Source organism: Pristis pectinata, chromosome 15 (genome assembly GCF_009764475.1).
Source record: "Pristis pectinata isolate sPriPec2 chromosome 15, sPriPec2.1.pri, whole genome shotgun sequence".
NCBI classification, from domain to species: Eukaryota; Metazoa; Chordata; class Chondrichthyes; order Rhinopristiformes; family Pristidae; genus Pristis; species Pristis pectinata.
In genome coordinates, this window is record NC_067419.1 from 17,174,211 (window position 1) to 17,198,771 (window position 24,561).

At 39.7% G+C, this 24,561-nt stretch overlaps 1 protein-coding gene across 5 annotated transcripts in view; it reads left to right on the forward strand.

The window, feature by feature from the left end:
- The window catches only part of wnt7bb (wingless-type MMTV integration site family, member 7Bb), a 108,361-nt gene that overhangs the window by 80,222 nt on the left and 3,578 nt on the right, over positions 1-24,561 (forward strand). For 3 of the 5 annotated variants that reach the window (XM_052029996.1, XM_052029994.1, XM_052029993.1), the window contains exons 3-4: positions 15,831-16,102; positions 20,842-22,653. In XM_052029996.1, coding sequence (XP_051885956.1) covers positions 15,831-16,102; positions 20,842-21,321 — 752 coding nt within the window. In that variant the 3' untranslated portion in view covers positions 21,322-22,653. Of the gene's footprint in view, positions 1-15,830; positions 16,103-20,841; positions 22,654-24,561 lie in introns of those variants that run through there. The other 2 variants (XR_007957496.1, XR_007957497.1) reach the window with 1 other exon arrangement.

Sequence of the window (24,561 nt, forward strand, 5' to 3'; positions counted from 1 at the left end):
CATATTCCACTTCCTCTGTCCCATAAGCACGCCTATTTTAAAAGCTGCAGGTATGAAAACCCTACGACTCTCCTCCACCTTCCCCAACCACTTATAACATAACTTGCTCCTGTGTTTTTAATTCTTTTCTGATATCCAATCTCCTCTCCCCCCATACCTGGCCAAGTAAAGCTAGGAAGAGGCCACTCTATCGCATGCAGCCACAACACACATGTTGTCCGCTGGTGGACTTAAGAGGCAGAATCTGCAAGTGGTGAGTCATCAGGCATGAGCTGGGTCCAGAAAGCAAGGTTCTTCTGCACCCAATTCTTCAGAGAACGCCAAAGAGCATTTCAATGGGGCAACCCCTTGACATATTGGCTGGCCTACCAGAAGCTTGTGTAAAGTTTCCGGGAAGATGAGAAGCGCAGATCCAGCCTGGAGCCCATCTTTTCCAGCAGACCCAACTGCCATGCAGCATCTAATTTGAGTAAAGTGGAAGCTCAGAATTAGTCATGCAGGGATTATGGCTTTTGTTAAAATGGGCTCTGTGCAGGTCACAGCAGTACTGCAGCCTATCCTCCGACAGGCTACCACCCTTTACATATGTCACTGTGGCTCGTTTTGGCACACATATGCCAAGTCAACCCTGCAAGTGAACTTGCGTCTCCTAGCTACTTCTAACGTGTGCCTGCTATTGCACTGCCCGATTTTGCTGAGTAGTGTAAATTGTGCTAAAAATGTGCACTCGTGCCTCACAATTGAAATTAGAAGCAAATTAGTACTCGCAGTGGAGAGAATACCAACGCCTGCAGCTCAATTTAGCCTCCTCACATCAAAACAGCTAATTTAAATGTATCAATTTTTATTGCACTCGGTTCACATTGTTGACGTAGTTAGCACCATACTTGTGTGATGTTCCCATTTCTTTCATCTGTTTTACTCACGGCATTTCTGAAATGACCAGTGTACTGTATTTTGATGCTGAAAATTGGGCAAGTTTTGTTTGATTCACAGCAATGAGATATTGGTTCACCACTGGCCAAACACAATTTCTGTAGGACACCCTTGTGAAAAAGAATTCACTCATTTCATTCTGACTAAAATAATGCCAGTAGATACTCATTCACGGAAAATGTAATGCCTGCAGCATATCAGGGCTATTCATGAAAATATCCAAAATTTTGTGGAAAAATAGGGAGTTTTGCCAGTGCCCTTCCCTCAACCAAGCACAGGAAATTGATTCATCATTCATCTCAGTGAGAATCTGTGCAGCTTTTAACAGGTACAATCTCTGTCAACTCCTGGTTGCCATATCAAACACTTATATCATCAGAACTAGTCACTGGCTTAAGGAATGCTTTGAATTGAGGTATCTCCAAAAAGTATCTAAGATTTATACCTTAAATATAGAAATGATGTGGGGGGGAAGGGGTGATGAGAGGTAATTTTTGAACATATTGTCTTACTATGAAACATCTACACTTTCCTGTTTATCTTGACACAATGAAGTTTCAGTCAGGAGAAAGCTTTAGTCCATAACAACATTGGGACTTTACACAGCTCTATGACATTTCCACATCATGGGGCTTACATTTACCCCTATTGTTTCTTTTCCAGCATTGCTTTTATCCACATCACTTTAAAACATGTTTAGTTTACATAACAAGTCATTTTACCAATTTATTGGTATCAATTGTCTTTTTCTTTACACAGTGAAACTCTCATAATATTCACTTAAATTATTCGTACATGACAGGTCCTTTACCAATTAATTCTGATTGCTCCTAATCAGCCAAAACTGTTTAATTAATTTCTCTTTATGTTATGAAATCTACAGGTTTACAAATAACCATGGTAAAACTGATGTCAACTCATTTCCTGGTTTGTTAATTTTCCTTAGCTTAATATCAAAGCTAAAAAGAAATATGATTTTATTTAAGATTTTGATCATTTGGGGTAACTCCTAGAATTAAAAATTAAATGTGCTTTTTAAACAAATGAATAATCTGCAATCTTGCACGTTGTGTAATGCCTGGGGTGATAGTATGATGGTATCAGTGTTGATAGATATCTGTTGCTTGTGTTTGCATTCCGGAATTATTAGGTGTCACAGTGAAAGATTTGCAGATCTTTAATTATGTCCCACCTGGAAGCTGCTTGCATCCCATTTGGAATTTGTAGATATTATGGTGCATGTAAACAACATTAGAAATTACTTCTTGGGTGCAGACAAGCAATTTGCAGCAGAAAGTTAGTCATGTCATATTTGTTTTGGTGTCAGGCATTGAGTTTCACTAATGCTCTTCTCTAACATTTAAATAAAATGAAGATTTCTAAGTTGTTCTTCCACTGAAAGCACATTGTGCTCACCTGTGCAGGCCACGGATGGATTTTGTTTCTAATACATCAATTCCAGTTTTTCCCCGAACTAACGATAGCCCAATGCTATGATTTTACAAATTAAATTTATAGCTGCCTTCACACAAATCTTGCAAAAGTAATAGTTACCCAAATCCCAAATAAGGAAGGAAGAATTCACACAGCATTGTTTGAGGAGAAAGTACTTCTACTAAAGGAGCAGATACAAAGCAGTTCAAGAAAAGGAAAAGAAGGTAATAGGAGAAAGAGGTCAGAGCTTGAATATTTGACTGTATTGTAATGACTCCACTGGAGTTACAGCTACTGTTTAGGCTGTTGTTTGCAGTTGCTATGAACATTTCCACCTCCCCTACTGGATATCTACAAGCTATAATCATCTCTGTGAATGATCATTTCCTGATCAGATCACTCCTGTCCTTTTAGTTTACATGTTGCAGACATAGGAAATTTAAGGGCCAAAAAGTATTTCATTTTACCATTCATATCTGCGTTAGCTCTGGACATGGCGATTCCAACTTGGTACTGGCTGGCCTCCTTCATTTGGCTCTTGGTACATTGCATTCATCTGAAACTCTGCTGTCCAGGCCCTAACTCTCAGTCACTTCATCCATCAGTCCTGTGCTTGATGACCTACATGAGCTCCCAGTTAACTAATGTGTTCCATTTATAATTCTCACCCTTGTTTTTGATTCTATCTAATTCTCAACAATTGAAAATGTAAGTGCTGCAATAGTGCTCACCCAGTATGTTCCCAAAATCCTGAATGTATCCCCACTAACTCAATTTTATCTTTTGAAATGTTCTTTAAAAGCAACCCTTTTTATAATGTGACCTAAAATCTCGATGTGGCCCTTGTGAAGTGCCTTAGGATGTTTTACTTTATTAAAAAAAAATGTGCTGTATAAATGGAAATGGCTGTTTCAGTACTTGAGGGATATCCTCTATTAAAGAATACAGGCCAGTCCTGGGTTAAGAACACCCGAATTATGAACACTCCTACATAACAACGAGCTCCCATAACATTATCAAATTCAAAAGTCCAACGTGTGTACATATGTTTGTTCCTACGAATGGCAGAGCTCGTTTCCTCTCTCCACTTTTAGTAATTGTGCTTTCTATCAGTCAGTCCCATGTGCTTTTGATGCCATTGATTACAATACTGTGGAGGTACGGTTTCTGTATTGAGTGATTTTGTGTATTTTCTGACTGTAAAAACTGAACCCGTTTGTTACCTGGGGGTGAGCTGTACCTCACAGCACTGATCAATGCCCCTGAGCTCTGACTGCATCCTTGCATCAGCAGCTTGTGTGTTACAAGCCAAAGGTCAATGGCTGTTTTTTGTCAATAAACACAGCAACTGATCACAATTATTATCACAGCAATTCTTGATCCTTAAGCCTCAGCAGTGCTCCAAAACCTCCATGTTTGAGTGTGCCAATTGTGTTGTTTTATTGCACTCCCCTTTTCCCCTGTTATTAAGAGCCTCCCATCTACTTAGTTTTGTCCCGACTGAAATTGCACGGAGAACAGAATAAAAGATGAGTCTGATCACCCCTCAGGGCCTTTCCACCTCCCTGTTTCCAACCATCCACTACAAAAATAGAAGGATGAACATAACCACAAATTACTGTCAATTGGTGAAAAGATGATTTACCCCAAGAAAATTAAGTAAAATTGACTTAAATTTGGTAGATCACGCTTATTATCTATCAGGTTAGTGATAGACAGACTGAGTCCATTATGATTTAAAGCTAAACACCCAGTCTATGACCCAAGTAATCCAACAGAATACACCTTTGGGCTGTGGGATAGACCAAGTTCCATTGTGATAAATAACTACACTCACAGGTGCTGGGACAGATCAAGTACACTGTGATCCAACTATGTCTGTCATCACCATGTGGAAAGTTTTTAGAATGGATTATAAAAACAGAAGTCAAAAGTTTGAATCATCTGGATAATTTGAAATTCACACATAAAACACATTGTTGCCATATAACAACACCTTTGCAGTGTTAAGGACTATAACACTTGCAACAAAACAAAACTTATATCTTTCTTTGCTTAATAAATGGTGAATTCAAGTTAGGCTGAAAACATTTTCGTGGCAGCCAATCCCCTTGGGGCATTGTGGTAATTTTAATTGCATGTGAATGAGCATTTAGAGGAGAGCCAATCATAACATAGGATTGGCACAAATTTAGTTGAGTTTACAAGAATTCTGCTGAGAAGAGTCTCAGTCTCCACTAAATTAATGTAAGATCCTATTGTCTAGTCAATTCAGTCACATCAGATTTGATCTCTCTGCTGTCATTTCTGTCTAATACTGAACATGTTACCATGACAGCACCAAGGAGCTCTCCTGTCAGAGAATGCTGTTTCACAGGACTGACTGACTTCACTCAATACCTGAAGAGACAAGTCCTTTAATAACATCATCATTTTCAAAACCTTCCTTCCAAGGAGGCTAATGGTAAAGAAAGCCACATTTTGTAATATGATCTTTTAAAACAAGGTATTCAGTTTTAATTTATTACTTTTGAAATCGGCTCTAATTTCAGAGAGGGGAAAAAAATCACCTGACTTGCATTTTGGAATGCGCAAATTGTTAATTGTTAGCTTTGCTCGGTTTGGACTATCTCGTTGGAGTCACGAGTTTGCAAATTCAATTTGATTCTTCAATCTCATATAACCTTGGCTGATGCTTCACTCCAGCTCTGACTTGGGGTACATTGCTGAAGATGCCATGCTTTTGGATTAGATATTAAACCATAGTTTTGTCCACCTCATTGGTAGGCTTAATAATGGTGTGTTTTGTTTTAATATTTAGCTTCTATTTCTGAGCAAATGAAATTAAACTGTACCCATAGAAGTTGTGGACACACATACACCATACAAGCAAATGCACACATACACCATATAATAGGTACTGTACCAGGATAACAATTTTTTTTACAAATGAAGGATTCTATCAATCCTTCAATACTGCTGGCACCCATGGAATTTTCAACTTGCAGGATTAACATCCTTAAATCTTGTTTGCAGGTTTTTGAGAAATTGTGCTTGTATTTTATCACCTTAAGACATTAAAAGTATTTGCACATTCTGCTAAAAGGGTCTGGTCAGTGAACTGAACTGTGTGTTCATGCCCACTGTGCCTCTGAACCGTATGTTGGCAATAATGACTATTCTGGGTATTTTTCAGAAAATATTCACTGTGATCTTGGATGAAGAATATTCTTCAACTTGGGGGAGAGGGGAAGGGGGCGGGAAATTTGTATTGCATTTGCACTGAACGATCTCTGCAGTCTGGTGATTTTTGAATGGTAGGTGAGGAAAATAGAATTATTATTGTTCCTGTTTATTCACAGCATCAAATGCTCTAGATCAGGAACACTTTAGTAGAATGGAGTGTAAAAGTACTGTTTGCTGCAAATTTTGGGTAACTTTATTATGTGAACCTGGAGCAATAAAAGGTACAGGGTTGAAACTGGCCAATTTACATCAGTTGGAATCATTGTAGAACCATCTTGGCTGGTTTCTAAATCAGATTATAGTGGAAGAAGAAAGACTGCTGAGTCATGGAAATGGCATCATTGAATATTGCTTCATTTATACAAAATCCTACATTAAAATCGGCAATGTTATTCCTCAGCTCAAGCATTATTTTGTAATGTTAAAAAAATATACATAAACTTAAGAAAACTTAAATTTAAGACTCCTTTATATCCATATGGAAATTAGAATCAAGTCAACAGTAGGGCATAATTATAATAGGTCCTCTTTCTGCAATATTCTATTTTCTTAACAAAATATCACTATGTTAAGAATAAACAAAAATGGTTAATCACACCAGTTGTGGAGTCCAGAAGGTTGCATGTGCATGTATGTGAGCATGCTTGTGTGCAGCCTGTGCATTTGGGCAATAGTGGGGCAGGGCAGAAATGCAACGTTCCACGCGGGTTGCAAAAATGTACAAATTGTACATTGGATAAAGAACTGATATCAGGCAGCACGCTCGACAAAATTAAATTTTATTTCATCTAACTGACCACAATCTTGACTGTAATTATCCAGACGGATATGTGATAAGAAAAGGCTAAAACAGACATTGTATGGAAAAGTGAGTTGGACAGAGCAATTTAACTGAATGATTTGGATATTAAAATTCGAAGGCAAAGTATTGTCAATGATTTCTGAGGTTAGATGTAAAGATAGATCTGAGACTAGGCACGTCTATTTTTGTAATATTCCCAATTAAGAATGCTGGATTTCAACTGGAGTTTCTGATATCAGATTAGGTAAGCAAGAACAAAGTGTCTGGTGAAATCTGGTACCTTGGCTCACAGGGAAAAAAGAGCCACTTCAGGCAACTGTTGCAGCAGACCCACAGGAACCATGGTCTGAGAAACACGGGGCAAGCAGCACCTGCTAACACCCCACACCCAGATGTGGCACATTGTCATCAGACTGAAATACAGCTAAGCCACATATCTAGCTCAGAAGCAGTGAATTGCTGCAGGAAACAGAACCCAAATGATGTCCATAAAACTTTTGCACTTGGGTGTAATGCATCTGAAAGGCAATTTTATCAGCATATATTTACAATTCTAGCTTGGAAATGATGCATTTTTCCAACAAATAGAGACACCATTAACAGGTCTGTTTAAAAAAAAATTGAAAGATATTCAATAGAAAATTCAGGACACAGGACATGGGCTTTGGGGAGAAGGGTGATCGAGGTGAGTATAAATCCAGTCAGACCATATAAGCTACATGAATGGCATTTTCTCATTCAGGTTTTTTTTTACAAACCTTGATGACGACGTTTGTGGCTTATTTGTTTTCTAACCTTATGTAAGTAGTCATTAAATAAAACTATCAGCAAAGATGCTTTGTTTATGAAACAGCTTATAGAGCCCATCAGCATCCTTACAGCTGCCTTCTTCCGAAATGTCTCTCCCTTAACCCTGTTACAACACTAGCCAGCCATTAGTCACATGAAACAATGCATTAAGTATCAGCATTCCATCTCTGCAGAGGACTGCTCGTCGTCCCTGGAGTTGAGGCTTTGCAGAGGGCTAGGATATTCAACGATTGTGATCATTTAATTTCTTCAGCAGTCCCATGGCCACATTCACAGCACCTTGGCTTTTCGTTACTGCGTGGAAAGTGAGGTGATGTCTGATCAAGCTGCTATCCTATAAGAACCCGATAAAGTTGTCTGCTGTGAACTGCAGCCCATCATCTGTGATCAATACTTCAGAGAATCTTTCTCTAGCAAACTGTCCTTTGTCACCAGATGCATTTTCCTATCCAGGTGAAACATTTAACCCAAGTTTAGCACAAGGATTGACTGCTTCCTGATGAGAATTAAACATTTCTTTAAATAGATTCCTTTCTGGAGATCTGCAGGTCTTGCATGTGGTTCCTGATCTCCTGTTCATCCTTGCCCAGTAGACACTATCTCTCAATCTCAGTCACAACCGTTTACTGGCAGATATGGGAAGTGAAATCTTTGCATCATGCTCTTTCTGTGTGGCTTGAGGACAATCATATTTCACTTCTGAAGATCAGGTCACCTTGAATACATGGAAGTATGGTCTCAGAACAAGTTCAACTTCACACCCTCTCTCTTTCCATCCTACGTGAATCATTCACATCTACGGTTGCTTTGTATCATCATATCTGGCAGCATCCTCACTCTCCTCAAGCAATGGCTGAGTGAGCAGAATAAGTCTCATCATGTTGACTGTCCTGAGCTCAATATCCTCTGTGTCACTTGTCCTTGAGATAGGCTCAGCTACGAGTGCTGGCTACATGTCTGAATTCATCTGGATGATACCAAATAAGTCATATGACTGCACCCTCTCACCATTCTTTTAGACCTCGTCGTCTGTTAAGGTCTTTGGAGCTCCACAGAGGGGCTTAACCACAATGACCTCAAGCAGCTTGCTGCATTTACTGTTTTCCCCTGGTTTAGGAGTGAACCTTCTCCATTCTAAGGATCAGGCGAAGTAGCTTCTTGTGTGTAACATGTCTGTCTGTCTGTCAGCTGTGCATGGATGTGCTATTGAGCTGACTCTCCTGCAAGATCATTGCTCCAAGACCTTTTTTTGGTGAATCTAATTGTATTATCAGATCCTTCTTATCAGCAAAGCTTGCAACAACTCAGGTTCTGCCGTGACTGTGTCTTTGATCCATTTGACCACTTGCTTGTGGGTCTCCAAGCAACACCATTCCACATCCTGAAACCAAAACAGAAATGCTCGAAGAACCCAAGCGCATCCATAGAAAGAGAGAGCAGTTAACGTCTTGGGGTGGGTATACTAGTCCGCATCCTTGGTCAATTCTCTGAGATACTCCTACATCTCACTCTACTGGGGCAGGGACTTGTGCATATAGCTGATGAATCCCAGAAAGCATAATACTCCTGCCACATCCATTGTGTTTTACATCTCCCTCACTGACTTGACTTTGGCTGGATCTACCTTCAGGTCATTTCTGATGATCAAGTGACCCATGAATTGCAGTTTTTGCTCCTTCATTTTCCATCACCTCTGGTCACATCTGCTCATCAGGGTTTTCAGCTTCCAGTCATGAGCTAACTTTGCATCTGTCACTGTTTCTCCTTCTCTGAAAACCAATATGTCATCTGCTTAATGCAATTACCTGCTAACAATCTGAGCTTAATTAAGAGGCTTTCAAATGGTTCTCACTGCTCTGGGTGGCAAGTGAAAAACTGGTAATGGTTCAGCTGTTTCATTTCTAGGAACGTAATAAGCTTGCAGTGCATCTAATGCGCTCTCCAGAGTCTCAGTTGAGACCTTTCTAGAATGATACAACCCTCTCCACTTGTGTTCAAATGAGAGACAATAACAGCTCTGTTGGTCTCTGATACTTAACTCAGTGGACAGTGCAAACTCCTCTTTCCGCTCTCTACACTGGTACCCTGCTTGGTGCTCATGGTCCTCCAGTCCAAACACTCATACATATGTATTTTAAAAAAGACACCTGATCACGCTGTCTAATACTGATTCCATTCATGCTTTTTCCTGAGAATGCATCCTGAGTACTAAGTGAGGTACCAGTGTACACTCCCTAGACCGATAACCTGCCTGGAAATCCAGAGGCTCCGGCAGCTTTATTTGTTCCATTGTGTACTCTCTCAATTGAATCACATAACTCACTGTGAAATAGCTCACAGAGCCAGCTGGCACCCTTACAGATGCTTTCTTTCAAACAGTCTCATACCGGAACCTTTGCCCCCAAACCCTGTTGCAACACTAGCCAGCCATTAGTCACATGAAACAAAAGGGCCGACAGCAGTAAAGGAACAATGATTGCTCATGGCCTGATATTACATATGGCATACATATTAAAATGTGTATTCCCAACCCTACTTAGCACTTGTTCCAAAGCCCAGTAAAACGGAAGAGGTGCTATCAGACTTCTGATTTGATCAGAACACATTTCACTCCCATTTCCAGCTCTCGTCACCAAGAAACAAGGGAGCATTGTGGCATTAAAGAAAGGTCAGAGAATATTGGCAGATTGTTTTTCCAGCGTCCAATGCTGAATAAACAGAATAAAAGAGAAAATGCTGGAAATATTTAGAAGGTCAGACAGTATCTGGAGAGAGGAAAACAGGTGTCGTGTTTCAGATCAGTGGCCTGAATGAACAGAAATACTCTTCAACTAAACATTGGAAGATCAAAGTCACCGGACTGCATCTTACTGACTGTTGTTTCTGAAGGAAAAATTTGTCAGTTTTTTTACTCTGCATTGATGTCCTTAACTTTTAGGTCCTTTGGTCTATTGAGACAAGTACATTTTACAAGAAATTAGTTGACTGAAGGTTGTGGACCATGCCTTTGAAGCAACATTCAAAATAAATAACAATAATAAAAAAACAAAAGATAATCACAGACAAGGAAAGGCAAACAGACCATTATTAATCAATCAGCCCTAAATTTCAGCGTTTTACAACAATCATTCAAATAATTCCAGAGTTTCATCTTTACCATTATATCAGAGGATCCTTTCCAATCCTTAATCACTTCTTGTGTGAAAGAGCATCCTAATATCTGTTTCAAATTTACTGTTATTGGTTTGAACTTGTATTTCCTTGTACTCCTCTTATGATTTACTTTAAAGTAATATTGCCAGATTTATATTTTACATTCTACAAAACGACGTGTACCTCCATATAATCATCCTGTAGGAACTTTTTCTCAAGATTGAAAAGCCATGTTTTAGCTGTCATTCCTCATAAATTGATCTTTAAAACCAGAGAACAGCATTGTGAACTAACTTTTCTACTTGAATGCTTCTCTTAGTCTTTGATTAGAGGTGACCACAGTTTTCTACATGTGGCCTGATTATAGTTTGGTCAGTGCAGTTTCACCATGATTTCCTCTGAACTGTATCCTATTGTTTTGACTACATGTCATTGACATGATGGATTGCTGCTGTGCATTGGTTCGACATGTTGAATGTAAATCGACTAAAACTCTGGGATCTTTTACAAATTCACTATTGATTATTTCAACACCACTCAAGGTGATAAAAACAGAATAACTGACCTGTTAATAAATTCCAACTGTATTTACAAAAATACTGTTGCAGTGGTGCAAACCCAAGACAGAAAATGCCAAAAATGCTCTGCAGATGTGGCAAATATCTGTGGAGAAAATAGTGAAGGCATTTTCACTAGCAAGTTCCCCAATCACTCTTCCATTGGTGCTCTTGGGTCTGCTGAATGTTTCTAGCATTTATGTTTTTGTTGCTTAAGTTGTTTATTGTTTTTTTCTTAAAAGGAAGATGCCTCTGATTAGTTTCACTTTTAGAAAGATAGTTTTTATGAATTGCCCTTGTTGGATGCAATGCAGCGAGATGGCACATTTCTACAAATTTAAATCTGCTGAACTTAATAGCTGGAGACAATATTAAAATCCAAACCTGAATCAATTCAGAATTTATATTCAGAACTCAGGATATTTGATTACTGTGCTGGAATTATCTCAAAGACGAGGAATTTTTTTTGTACAACCATTATATTCTGTGATTCCCACCCCCTCACACACACAGTGCTGCACGTTTTATGACGACTAGTTTTTCCTCCAGCCTGGCCAAAACTCCCCAACTTAATGTAATTAGTATTCTCACAATGAAGTCTGGATGTCAGCAGGATAGAAAACATTATGTCATAGCTGGTATTTGTCTGTTCTTGTGAGAATTCTCCTTTTATGCAGACCTTGTGTAACTCCAGACATGTTGAAAGGTTTCTTTGAATTGGTGCCCCTAGGTGAAGATGCAGTCAGGATCATCTTCTGCAAATCTGATTTTGTGCTCTGTACCAAAGTCAAACCACGTAAACTGGTAGAAAATGTTTCAGTTTTGTATTTTATTTCATGTTTTTGACTTAGTTAACTGTTCAGAAGTCAGGATTCAGTAGAAACTCTTCGGAGGCCTTGTTGGGCAACAGAACTGGGAGGAACATGACAATAGTCTTGAATGTACATTGTTACAAAGGGTGTCAGTTGAGGTGATGCATAGTGCAGGGAATTTTCTTATTTGCTCTGAAAGCGGCTAGAAGACTAGTTTCATTCTTCTCCCAGCTTTGTTAGGAGTCTTCCTGTAACTGGTGACATTCTGGCAAACCTGTTTCCAGAGTATTGACAAGTCATTGCTGCTTCCAGCCTTTTTGTATTGACTTCATAGGAGGTGGAACCTCTGCATGATCATTCCAAGGCCAGTGATTCCAGAGGATGGTGGCAAGAGTGGACAATCGCTTAACTGGCGGTTGATATTTATCATTCGGGTCCTAGCATAATGTTTAATGGCAGGATAGTGAGATGAGGTTTACTGGTTTCAAAACAGAAGACAGTGAGAAATGCCAGTGTGGGTTGCATCTGTGGGTCTAGATTTAGATTTCCGAACAAAGCTCATGACTTTTCTTTTGGGCCTGAAACTGATAGAGAAGGTATCTTCGTGGGGAGGACGCAATGGGAATTCCCATCCATTGATGGCTGGCAGCTGGGGGATTTTCCATACTGTTGGGAGTAGGAGGGCACTGGATTTGTGGTTGTAGCGGCTCCTTCCCTCCTCACGTGCCTGTTTGTATCAGTGCCAGAAAACAGCAGTGTGTCCAATCCCAGCTTTTCCCATTAACTGGAATCTGCACACTATATTTCTTGCATTAAATTTTACCGATCATCCACAGACTAACTGCACTCCCTCTCAAAAGGTGGAAAATAGGACAATGTATACAAATTAAAACCACTGATACCGCTTATGAGTCAGTTAAAAAAATAGGAGCAGAATGTCATGGAAAAATAACAAAGCTATACATTTAAAAAAGATAAAACCAGAATTAGTTGATGTACATTTTAATAGAATTATTCTTAATGCTAAACATACAAAAGTGACAAAGTTAACCTTAAATTTTGATTGGCAATAAATCATAAGTCAGGATATGTAGTTTATGCACAAGCACTTTCTGAAGAGAAGCTCTTATTTTGAATCACCAGACTTGTGGATGAAGCATGTACCTGGATGACAGGAGTTTCAATTAAGGAATCTCTTCCCAGTGGTAATGCAGAGCATTCAGTGCCATGATTTATGCACAGGATATCCTCATGTTGTTAACCTTCTGTCAGTAAACTAAGTAGATAGGGAGCATTCCATTGCAGGGCAACTTATCTTGATGGCCTGAATGATCTATTCTCATTGCAGTCTCTATTACTTTCTTCCTATCAGTAACAAATGGGTATGAAATGATCATGATGTCCAGAGACATTATGATTATTGCAGTACAAACTCTCTCATTGACAGAACTTTGTCAGCACATTGTTGTGCCTGGTTAGGATTTCCTTTGAAACTCCCCTGCACCATGCAGTACTCTGGAACATTTCAGTTGATTAACTGATAACAAAATCATTTCTATTTTTCCATGGTGTTTGAGTTGTAGTGTGAGAAATAGACAATCATTAATTTAATCAGAAACAGTGAATACCAGAAGCAGTCAGCAGGGCAAACAGCATCACTGGGAAGAGAAGGAGTTGACATTTTGGGACAAGGACCCTTTATCAAAACCAGAAAAGTGAGAACACAGGTGTTTTAAGTGGCAGAAAGTGGGGGTGTGGAGAGAATGTTTGTGACAGGATTCAGATTAAAATTCAGCAGTTGGAGATAGAAAAGGAAAAAGAAACAAATTGAAACAGGAAAGTACAGCCACAATTGTGGAGGGAGAATAAGAATCACGGAGTGGTAACCAGACGTTATTAAATTCAGTATTAAAACCTTGAGGGCTGCAGAAAGATGATGAGTTTCTGCTCCTTGAGCTTAAACTGGGCACCACTGGAGCAATGTAAGAGGCCAGACAACAAAATACAACACTTTGTACTTTGTAAGTTAAACCAGGCAGGGTATACACAGGAAATAGGAGGGCCCTGGAGAGTGCTGTAGAACAGAAAGACCTAGGGGTACAAGCAAGTTCCCTGAAAGTGGCGACACAGGTGAAGATGGCATTTAACATGCTTGCCTTCATTGGTCAGGGCACTGAGTACAAGGGTTAGGACGTCATGTTATAGCTGTACAGGATGTTGGTGAGACCGCACTTGGAGTATTGTGTGCAGTTCTAGTTACCGAGCTCTAGGAATGTTGTCATTAAGCTGGAAAGAGTGCAGAAAAGATTCATGAGGATGTTACCGAGAGCGGAGGGCTTGAGTTAGAAGGAGAGACTGGATAGGCTGGGGCTTTTTTCCTTAGAGGGTAAGAGGTTGAGGGATGATTTTTATAAAGATAAAATCATAAGGGGTATAGATAAGGTGAATGGTTATAGTCTTTTTCCCAGGGTAGGGGTAAAAAATTTAAGGTGAGAGGGGAAAGATCTAAAGGAGACCTGAGGGGCAACTTTTTTTTTACACACAGAGAGGGTGGTGGGTGTGTGGACCGAGCTGCCAAAGGAAGCAGTAGAGGCTGGTACAAATACAAAATTTAAAAAGATACGAGGATAATGAAAGGTTTAGAGGTATATGGGCCAAACACAGGCAAATGGGACTAGCTCTGGCAGGCAATTTGGTCTGCAGGGCTTGTTTCCATTGCTAATTCTGTGATTCTAAAGATCATAAAACTAAAGTGACAGGTGACTCTGAGCTTCCAGTCACCTGTCACTTTAATTCTCTGTCCCCCTGCCATTCTGACCTCAGTTTTTGATCTCGTACATTGTTCCAATAACATCCAACATAAATCCTCATCTATTTCAGCCCTTGGGACTCAATAATGAGTTTAACAATTTCAGGTAACCACTCTGTCTGGTTTCTCTCTCTCCACACGTGACTATATTTCTTTGTTTCAATTTTTTTCTCTTTTCTATCACCAACTGCTCGTTTGCAAAGTAATTGTTATCTTGACAACTGATGTACAGCATCTCACTGCAGACATTCCCTCCATCTTTCCCACCTCTCCCTCATCTGCAACTTAACTTAAAACACAATTGTTTTCTCACTTTTCCAGTGTTGACCCGAAACGTCGACTTTGTTTCTCTTCCCACTGATGTCTTCTGACCCACTGAGTGCCTCTAGCACCTGCAGTTTTCTGCTCCAACCATTAACATTGTACTGTCAACCAGGAGACTCAAGCCTGCCTAAACATGACTGAGGTTATCAGTAATGATCAAAGAATAGTAAATACACTCGTTTTGAATGACGTTAATTTTCTATGTTAAATCCCATGCTCTGAGGTTCCCTCAATACACCATCTATTCACCAACCTCCCCTCTAAGATGCAGCTCCTTGACCAAATGAATCAATATCTCCACCTTTGGCTTATAAAGATCATTCAGCCATCAAGGTTAACTCTCTGTGATCTCATTTCAACACACCTTGATGTGCATTTATTCTTCCCAGGGGAAAATCTTATATTAAAATTCTCAAAGATAATAACTAAATAATCTCTAGGATATTGGTTCAACTCTTCATTTCCAATCAACAAAGGTCCCCTGGGCAACTTGTCCACTCCCCAGGAATCATTATAATCATGAGTGAGCATCTGAGTCCATACCCATCTCTAGAACTACTTACTATGTATCTATCTTTTCTCTACCATATATTTATACAGCTTTTATAAATAACTTAATTATCTCAACCTCAATTGTTCATACTGCCTGCCTGTTTCACTTTAAATAAATAGATAATTAAAGGTCTTTTTTATTGTTATCTAGTGATGAGATCCTTTTCCTGTTAGGTGGCCTATTTCAAAAATTCAGTGAATGGCCCCCAGAAGAACAAAGTGAAAATATCCAATTGTCATTCTATGTTTAATTGTCTGATTATCTGTGATTTAATGAACAATCATCTATGCACTGTTTCATTGAGGCTGTAAAAATTTTTCAAGAAATAGATTTTGTTTGAAAAAAAACCTCGTATGTACCTGTTAACACACTGGTTGCCCTTCTGTGCCTGCAGGTAGCCGAGAAGCAGCATTCACTTACGCCATCACCGCGGCTGGTGTAGCTCATGCAGTGACTGCTGCCTGCAGTCAAGGGAACCTGAGCAACTGTGGCTGTGACAGAGAGAAACAGGGCTACTACAACCAGGAAGAGGGCTGGAAGTGGGGAGGCTGCTCTGCAGACATCAAATATGGAATCGAGTTCTCAAGGAAATTCGTAGATGCAAGGGAGATCAAAAAAAATGCCAGGAGGCTGATGAATCTGCATAACAATGAGGCGGGGAGAAAGGTATCTGTACATCAAGAGCAGTGCAGAGGGAGACTTCAATACTAATCCATATGATGAATATGTAGATTGCTTCTTGTGTGTGTTTTGTGCTTGTCACTGGATTTGCAAGACAACTAATTTCTTTCTCTCTTTTCACTCAGTGTTCATCTTAAGCATTCTCAGTTCTCATAATATGGGTTAAATAAATTTCAGAGCCCTTTTAAGTTTTTGTAACAACTTTAAACCCTATATTATAGCCACCTTTATGCCCTCCCTTGGTGAACCAGTGAGCTTCAGTCACAATTGTAGAAATGTTAAGGTTGGAATGACACTTAAGGACATGGGGACACAAGAGACTGCAGATGCTGGATCTGCACCCTCCCCTCTGACCTCCCTGTCTCTGATGCAGAGGGGTTTTTCCTCAGCAGAGACCTCACCTTTGTACCCCTGTGCCCACACCTCGACGAGTTCCAGGCTTGCCATCACGTTGAGCTCTGCCTCCAAGCCTATTTCTTTGGTAAGGAGTCCTTACCCCCAACTGATGACCTTCCTTCCTTCTCCAACCCTCCTCTTCTTCTTGGACACCCCCTTCTGGCCTTTTATCCTCTCTCAACCTTTTCATTTCCAACTGCCAATGTGACATCAACTGTCTTGACTTCTCCATTCCCCTCATCCTTTCCAACCACACCCCCTCTGAACTCGCAGCTCACTCCGCACCACTCCTGAACTCACCATCAAACCCGCATACAATGGGTGGTACCTTGGTGTACTGACCTCTACCTTGCAGAGGCAAGCTGGCAGGTCCCAGACACTTCCTCATACCTACCCTCTGACCACAACCCACACCATCTCATCACTTCAGGAGATCTCCCTTCCCCAGCTCCCATGCTGCCTGTTCTATCTCCTAGCCAGTCCAGATGAAGGACCTTGACCCGAAATGTCGACCGTCCATTTTCCTCCACAGATGCTGCCTGACCTGCAGTGTTCCTCCAGTTTCTTGTTTGTTGCTACATTTAAGGAAACCTGGATTCGTTCTAGTTGGTTTTTACTCTCTGTATTTGAGAGATAGGGGTTGACTTTTAATCTGTGCTGGACCTGAATAAAAGCAGCAAATATTTTGACGTGAACGTAAACAGGAAAACTATTTTTGGTGGTAACTTCCCACCTGCTGCCTCTCAATGGTAGATACAAAAATTTCAAAAGTTAGATATTTCAAGGTGAACACCAGGACCAATTCAATTGATACCTCTTCTGTACAACTCAGATAGTCAAAGGGAACAGTGAACTACCAACACATTTAAGTATGTTACTGCATTTTCCACTCCAAGGAAAGAGCAGAACTAAGAAAATAACAAAGAGACATTAATCATTGTGGTGGAGAGATTACAAATTAAATGAGAGTAAACACTGGAGATACTCATGACAAGTCAGGCGGAATCTGCGGAGAGAGAAACGGTTACATTTTCGGGTTGATGACTTTTCACAAGTTCTGTTTCTCTCCATTGATGTTTTCTGTCATCCTACATATTTCCTGTATTTTCTGCTTTTATTTCAGATTTCCAGCAGCTACAGTATTTTGATTTTAAATTTCTCAAATTACAAATCTGATGGTTGCCAGTAGTCAGAAATAAAACAAGATTGGCGTTTATATGGAGTACTGCCTACACAGCACATTATAAAAGATCACATGATGTTGTTTAGCCAGCAGGAGCTCTTCCCATTTTATGGCAAATATCTGTCCCTCAACCTTCACCAATAGCAGATAATAGCCTGGAAATTTAATTACACGGTAGTCATTTGACTGACTTGCTTGTGAGGCTGCCCAGTGGTGACCATGCAGGCAAGCTGCTTAAGCTGAATGCATTTTGATGCTCAAGCATGCTCACAATATAGTTGTGGTGACAGGAATGTAAACCCAGTTACTCAAAGATTAAAAGCTGAATCTCATATAACACATATTGATAGACAGCTGTATAATATCTCTTGAAAACATTTCAAAACATGCAACTTAATTTTGAAGACCCCTCACTGACATATGGGTGAATTTGGAAACTATTTTAAGCAAAGTAAAATCCTATATATTTTTGTGGTGCTTCTTGAGGAGGGAGTGTAGGTGAAAACCCTGAGAGAATCCTGCCAGCATGGATGGTGAGAACTGAGCTTGAACCCACACCTCTGAACACTGAGGTGTGAATGTTGCCACTAAACCAAGCTGCTATTCAGGTTTCAGCATGGCTTCAACATTCATCCGCAACATACCTAGGGCTTCAAATCTGTGCGGCACTCCAATCCTGACTGAATAGAGAGTGTGGCAGAGACAAAAATTAGGCCCTGAGTAAAGTCTGTAGAGAAGTACAAGTACCACTGTTCTGTATGTGAGGGAAGTGAAGATGGAAAAGCCACAGAGGTATGGGACGTAGAAGAAAGAGGAAGATGTTAATCTTACACGTGCACACAAAAGATGCATGTAAGCACAGAACTTCAGTGAAAGGTGTGCTTGTCTGAAAATACTTCATGAACTCTAACAGCACTCTGCAGTCCTGTCTTTGGCTAGCAGCCTGCATTGTGGCTGTGGGTAAACTCACCACTGGCTACAGAAGTAGAGAATAGGATAGGATTAGTACCATTGATTCTGCAAGAATTTGCCTTGTACACTTTTGGTTTGGCTGATCAATCTGTTGACAGCTGGTTGGTGAGTGAGTATTTATTAAGAGTCATGTACAAAACGAATTAGGGGCTGACTACAAGGAGCCAAACCTTTAGATTTTTTTTACATCGAACTTTTAGGATATCAATATTGGTTACAAGAGAAATGGTCTGTGACATAATTTTGTAATTACAATTCACTGAAGTACAGATGTTTGTTTAAACTTTGCCATGTCAGCTAAGTGTATTCAAGTATGAATAATCCCACTTAGTACTTAAAGAGCTAAAAATACAGCTTTTACACACCCATTCACAGAGTGGTCATGTATAATTTTACAGTGGGTACATGACCATTGTATTTATTTGGGGTGGGATTCATTTAGTTTGGATGGTGTTGCATGAAAGGCAGCCTCTGAGTTATAAAGTGATTGAGAGAGAAAATACATGAAGGAGGATGATTCATTTCAGCCTGCTTGTTATCTAACTGATTGGTGTCATAATCATCTTCTAATTCAAGTGATGGGATGGCTGTTTGGCTAGCTAGGGGTTATTAGTTCCTGGCAAAGAAACAAGTGGGTTGAAGAACTGATTGTTAAATAGTATTAAAAGAACAGAGTGAGAGGAAAAAAAAACCCTCACATTCCTCAAGACAAATCTTGCATTCCATACTGTCAATAGAAAAAAGAAACAAAAAAGTAACATTCTGAACATTAATTGGAACTCTTTAACAGTCAGCAGGAAAGGGGTGCAAAGTGAATGGAAACAGGTTAGCTGAATTAATTGGGAAACTGTATCATCCTGAACCTTGTATTAAAGGCCCAGCTTGGGAATGCGAGAGAAAGGAAGTTGCTCTGTTTAAAACACCCAGCACCATACTTTACTTAGTTTACTAACCCTTACTGTGATCTCAATGTTTGTGCATTTATGAAACACAAGATTCTCACTGACTAAAGTACCTCAAACATACCTGTGTTTTGAAGGATCAGTATTAGCATCACACAATTCATCAGATGATGATTTAGGGAGTTTGTTTAGTTTAGATTCTGGGAAATTGGCAAAGCTTCTCTTTACTTCCTGTGGGTAGCGTCTCCAATCCAGTTTTTTCGATGATCTTTGGTTCTGCTGAGAGATTGATGGATGTAATTTAGCAACGGGTGTACAGATGCTGTTCCCCCAGAATGTTAGCAATAGCTAGTATACAAGTACCTCAACGTAAAGGGCAAACATATGAGAAACAATTTCATTTTTGCTGGTGCAGTAGCTTCCAGTTCACAGATCTGGGATTGGAGACCAAACTTTTCTCTGCAGCAGAGCTGTGATATCTCTGCCCCAGGAGTGCTGGATGCAGCCACTAAGACCACAAGTCATATAACTTCACATCACAATCAGCCAAAAATGAAACCAAATTAGTCTAAAAGATTTCCAAGGACTTTGAAAATGACATTTTTTCCACTAGCAAATCCCAAAGTACATGGAATTGTACTGTATACAATTTTATCAAATTATATGATAAGCATGTAAAGAGTTGAGTAAAACAGAATAGGAGTAGGGAGGGGGGATAAAAATAAAGCACAAAAATTGGAATTGAGAACAAGTAGGAGAAAATGTTCAGAGTCGTAAACTAGTGCCATGATTGGAATCAGCATTACAATTAATATGGCTTCAACAAAATCTCATGTGTTTAAAACAAGCTGATAACAAATAAAACTAGAAAATTCAGGATCTTCAGAATCTGAAATGAGAAAGGCAGTTTAACATTGTGGCTGCTGTCTCTTACTGGGGCCCAGAGTGCAACTGTTCACATATTCTTCTGCTGCTCCTTTTGGAAATGCAGTTAGAACTCTTAGTTGGAATAAACTAAGTTTATGGAATGGCAATTAAAAAAAAATAAACCCAATTGTGCCCACTCATCCTGACAAATATCTCACTTTTCTGTAACACTATAAGCAAACAAAATGATACAAATACTTCCTTTTCATTGAAGAATCGTTACCCATTTGCAGTCCCTCCACATTAGCTTCAATCTGAAAGAGCCCAAAACTAAAGTCATGACTTTGAAAAGGAACAAAATGCAATAAATTCATCTATAATAGTTGTTATTCTCTGACTAATAGATTCTGGAAGAAAGAATGAAGTTGGAATGCAAGTGTCATGGTGTCTCTGGCTCATGTACAACCAAGACATGTTGGACAACTCTTCCCAAATTCCGAGAAATCGGATACATCTTGAAAGAAAAGTACGGTGAGGCTGTTCATGTTGAAGCAGTGAGGGCCAGCAGATTACGCCAGCCCACCTTTCTTAAAATCAAGAAGCCCAGGACCTATCGAAAGCCAATGGACACAGATCTAGTTTATATAGAGCGATCGCCAAACTACTGTGAGGAGGACAGCTCAACGGGGAGCGTGGGCACACAGGGACGGTTATGTAATCGCACCTCCCATCATGGGGATGGCTGTGACCTGATGTGCTGCGGCCGAGGTTACAACACCCACCAGTATACCAAAGTGTGGCAGTGCAACTGCAAATTCCACTGGTGCTGTTTTGTCAAGTGCAACACATGCAGCGAGAGGACCGAAGTCTTCACCTGTAAGTGAGATGGTTACCCCAACAGAAAAGCAGACGGACACTCTATCCTTGGGGTGGAGAATCACAACAAAAGCGAAATGAGAAGGAAGAAACAAGGAGTCAACAAAAAAAAGAGTGGAATTGAGAATCAACTCAGTACAGCATCAATTTGCACATCTACTTACAAACACCCACTCTTTGCTTGAAACATGTTGCAAGTCGCTTGGCTATGTTTCTACATCATGATCATAATAAAACATGAGTTGGTTGCTATTTGATAGACCTGGTGCTGGTGAAAATCTGCAGTCCATTCTTATGGGCAGTATTATTATTGACATCTGTATGGCAAGTGGTGGGGAAACCAGCTATAACTCCCAGAATGCCATGCACTTGACTATCTTGCCTCACTTTCACAATCTCCACAAGAAACTCTGCTCAGTCATAGCACTATCCTCATGTTGTGAGAAAACAAACAATATTTTTTCACACACAAAACAAGAAATGCTTGAGGCACAAAGTGGGCACTAAAGAGGTCATCAAATGGCAAAGAAACGAAACAATTGCTCAGTGCTATTAAGGACTGGAAATGACTTAGCTGCATCACCCAAGACGTGATGGGCTAAGGTCCAGAGTAAAGGAGGAAGATGGGAAGATCCATTTGTTATTTTGTTCGGAACTGACTAAATATGTGTCTTGTCCAGTCTCACTGGAGCTATTTGGATACTAGAAAAAAAGTTTATTTATGTTATAGAATGAACAAATCTAAGCACTAACGGGTAGTAATATTGTAATTTTTTAAAAATGTAAACCTGTTAGATTCTTTCCTGACTTATTATGCATTAATTTGGATATTTCTCCAAATGTTTCTTGGACACTAATCTGCTTATACATTGATAGTTTAACAGAAAGTGTGGCTAGAATGATACGGAGGGATACATGAACAGTGTAAATTCTAAAATTTACATCAAGCTATTCATTGTTTTGAATACTCTTTAAAAAAATATTAATTTATTTTGAAAGGAAGTTCCTGAATGCTGGGACAAAGGGACATAAAATGCTACAGGTATGGCTGACAATAATTATTGATAAAAAGTAATGTTTTTATGGTTAAGGAAATGTTATGACCCAGGACAATACATTGGTACTTAATTTGATTTGTATTGCTTCTTCAGTTGTTTTGTGTCATCTTGCATTTGCAGAATGGGGACATGCTAAAGGTGTTTTTGACTGAAATTGTGCCCTGTTGGTTTTTGCAATATAAGTATTATATTTTACTAAATATCAGTAATGCAATTTGGTTGGTCTATATGTAGCTTTGTATGCTTGTGCATTAAGTTAAATGTTATGCATTGAGACTTTCAGTAGCTGTTTGCTTTTTACATCTGCAGTGCAAGATGTGTCACTTTGTGTGCCTGTCAAACTGAGATCCATCACTGGGTCAAACAGTTCAATCACACCTTGAGTTCTGAAGTTCTGCACATCTTTTTAAAGTATATATTCATGCATAAAATTTTTAATTTTGATGCAATAGCTTTCCTTCCCTCTGCCTAGGTAATTGTTTGAGTTTCCTCTGCTGCTTTGCCTCTCTTCAGTCTAGAAGATGGGTTTTCAGGTTTGTCCAATAGAAGGCTTGCGTCACTCAGGCAGTAGGATAGGACCCATTGGTTTGTCTGCCCTAGTACATGGAGCACTCAAAGTGCCACACCTCTGCTGGAAGTCATGCTGAAAAACTGTTGGAAGGAGTTTGGATGTCAAATTAAGGCTGGTAATTGAACACTGCCCTCTGGGAAATCAACTCCAGAGCAGCAATGCACAGGGGATCCCTGCTACACCCCCACAGCAGGCCTGAGGGATGAAAATGAGATGACTCATGATTGGTATAGTTGTCATCGTGAAATATCTGCCAACAATTCCTCCTCTCTGGATTCCTAATGTTTCCACATTGGAATAACTTCATAAAGACCAAGCATTCGCATCGGGCAACCTTGATCTTCAAAATAACTGTCCTCCTTTCATATTATTTTCTCTGGCTCCATCTATTTTGCAAGTTTCTTTCATCTGGTAGTGTGTAACATATTCTGGACTTCAATGGCAGAACAACTCACTTCAGTGTCATTCTATGACAGTTTCTAACATGATCCCTAGATTTTGCCATGGACCCATTTAGGTGAGCTACAAAGCTGTTGTTACCTTTGGGTCAGCTGATCAAAACATACGTGTCGGCACAGAGACCCTTTAATCTCTGCCTGCTATGGTGATTTCAGCACATTGTGCTCCTTGCTTATTTGTGACTGTCAGACAACAGTCAGATGGCCAGCAATGCATGTCCAATTTTAATCAGAAGCAGTTGAAAGTTGCAGCATAATTGACGTGACTTTCTATGTGTTCCAATTTTGCATTGAGGTCTGATACCCCAGTGTGGATCACAATTGAAAACACCCAGTCTAATTCTGCAGTTGTCTCAATGGAGCCCAGTATGATCCATTCAGTCTTTGTGCAGTTAGAAATGACTACTCAGGAGTGGACGTTGCAAACCCAAACAACCATATCCCAGCATGACTCCTGATCGCTGGAAGAAAGGGAGTGGAATAAACATTTCATTCAGCTGGACCAATGGTGATTCAAAACTTTGCATCAAGACGCTCTTCCTGTACCTCTCTGCTTAATAATGATGGGTTTACTTCTCTGCTTCTTGTAAGCTCTCAAAAATTATTGCCAGTAGAATATCCAAATCAGAACAGACACAGCTAATCCACCCACCCTGAGATCCATAGCCTCATGCATGATTACAAGGTGAAGCTAAAATGCAGAGAAAATGGGAATAAGTGCTATATTTCATACTTGCTCAATGTATTGGACAAGGACAGAAAGTTGAAGCAAACTATGTTTTAATGGAATATGAAAGAACGGATGAATATGAAACTAACATGAATGCTCAGATTAACTGAAGATTAATCTTTAAAATAAATCCACATCCAGCTCTCTCCTCTGCATATTATTCAAATACTAAAATTATTACAAGTTTTAATAGAATTTCTAAATACTTGGCTAATATGTACTCACTCTCATCTCCTCAAATACTTCCTTTGAGTTTATCGTGATTCAGCCAATGCCGATGACGGGAATGGGGAGAAAGCCGACAGAGAAAACTCCCAAAGCTTGAACTGTTTTGACTCAAATACTTTTCAGGGGATGAGCAAGATGATCCAATAACACTCTTGGATTTTAATATATAAAACACATCCAATAACTATTTACAACTAAAATAT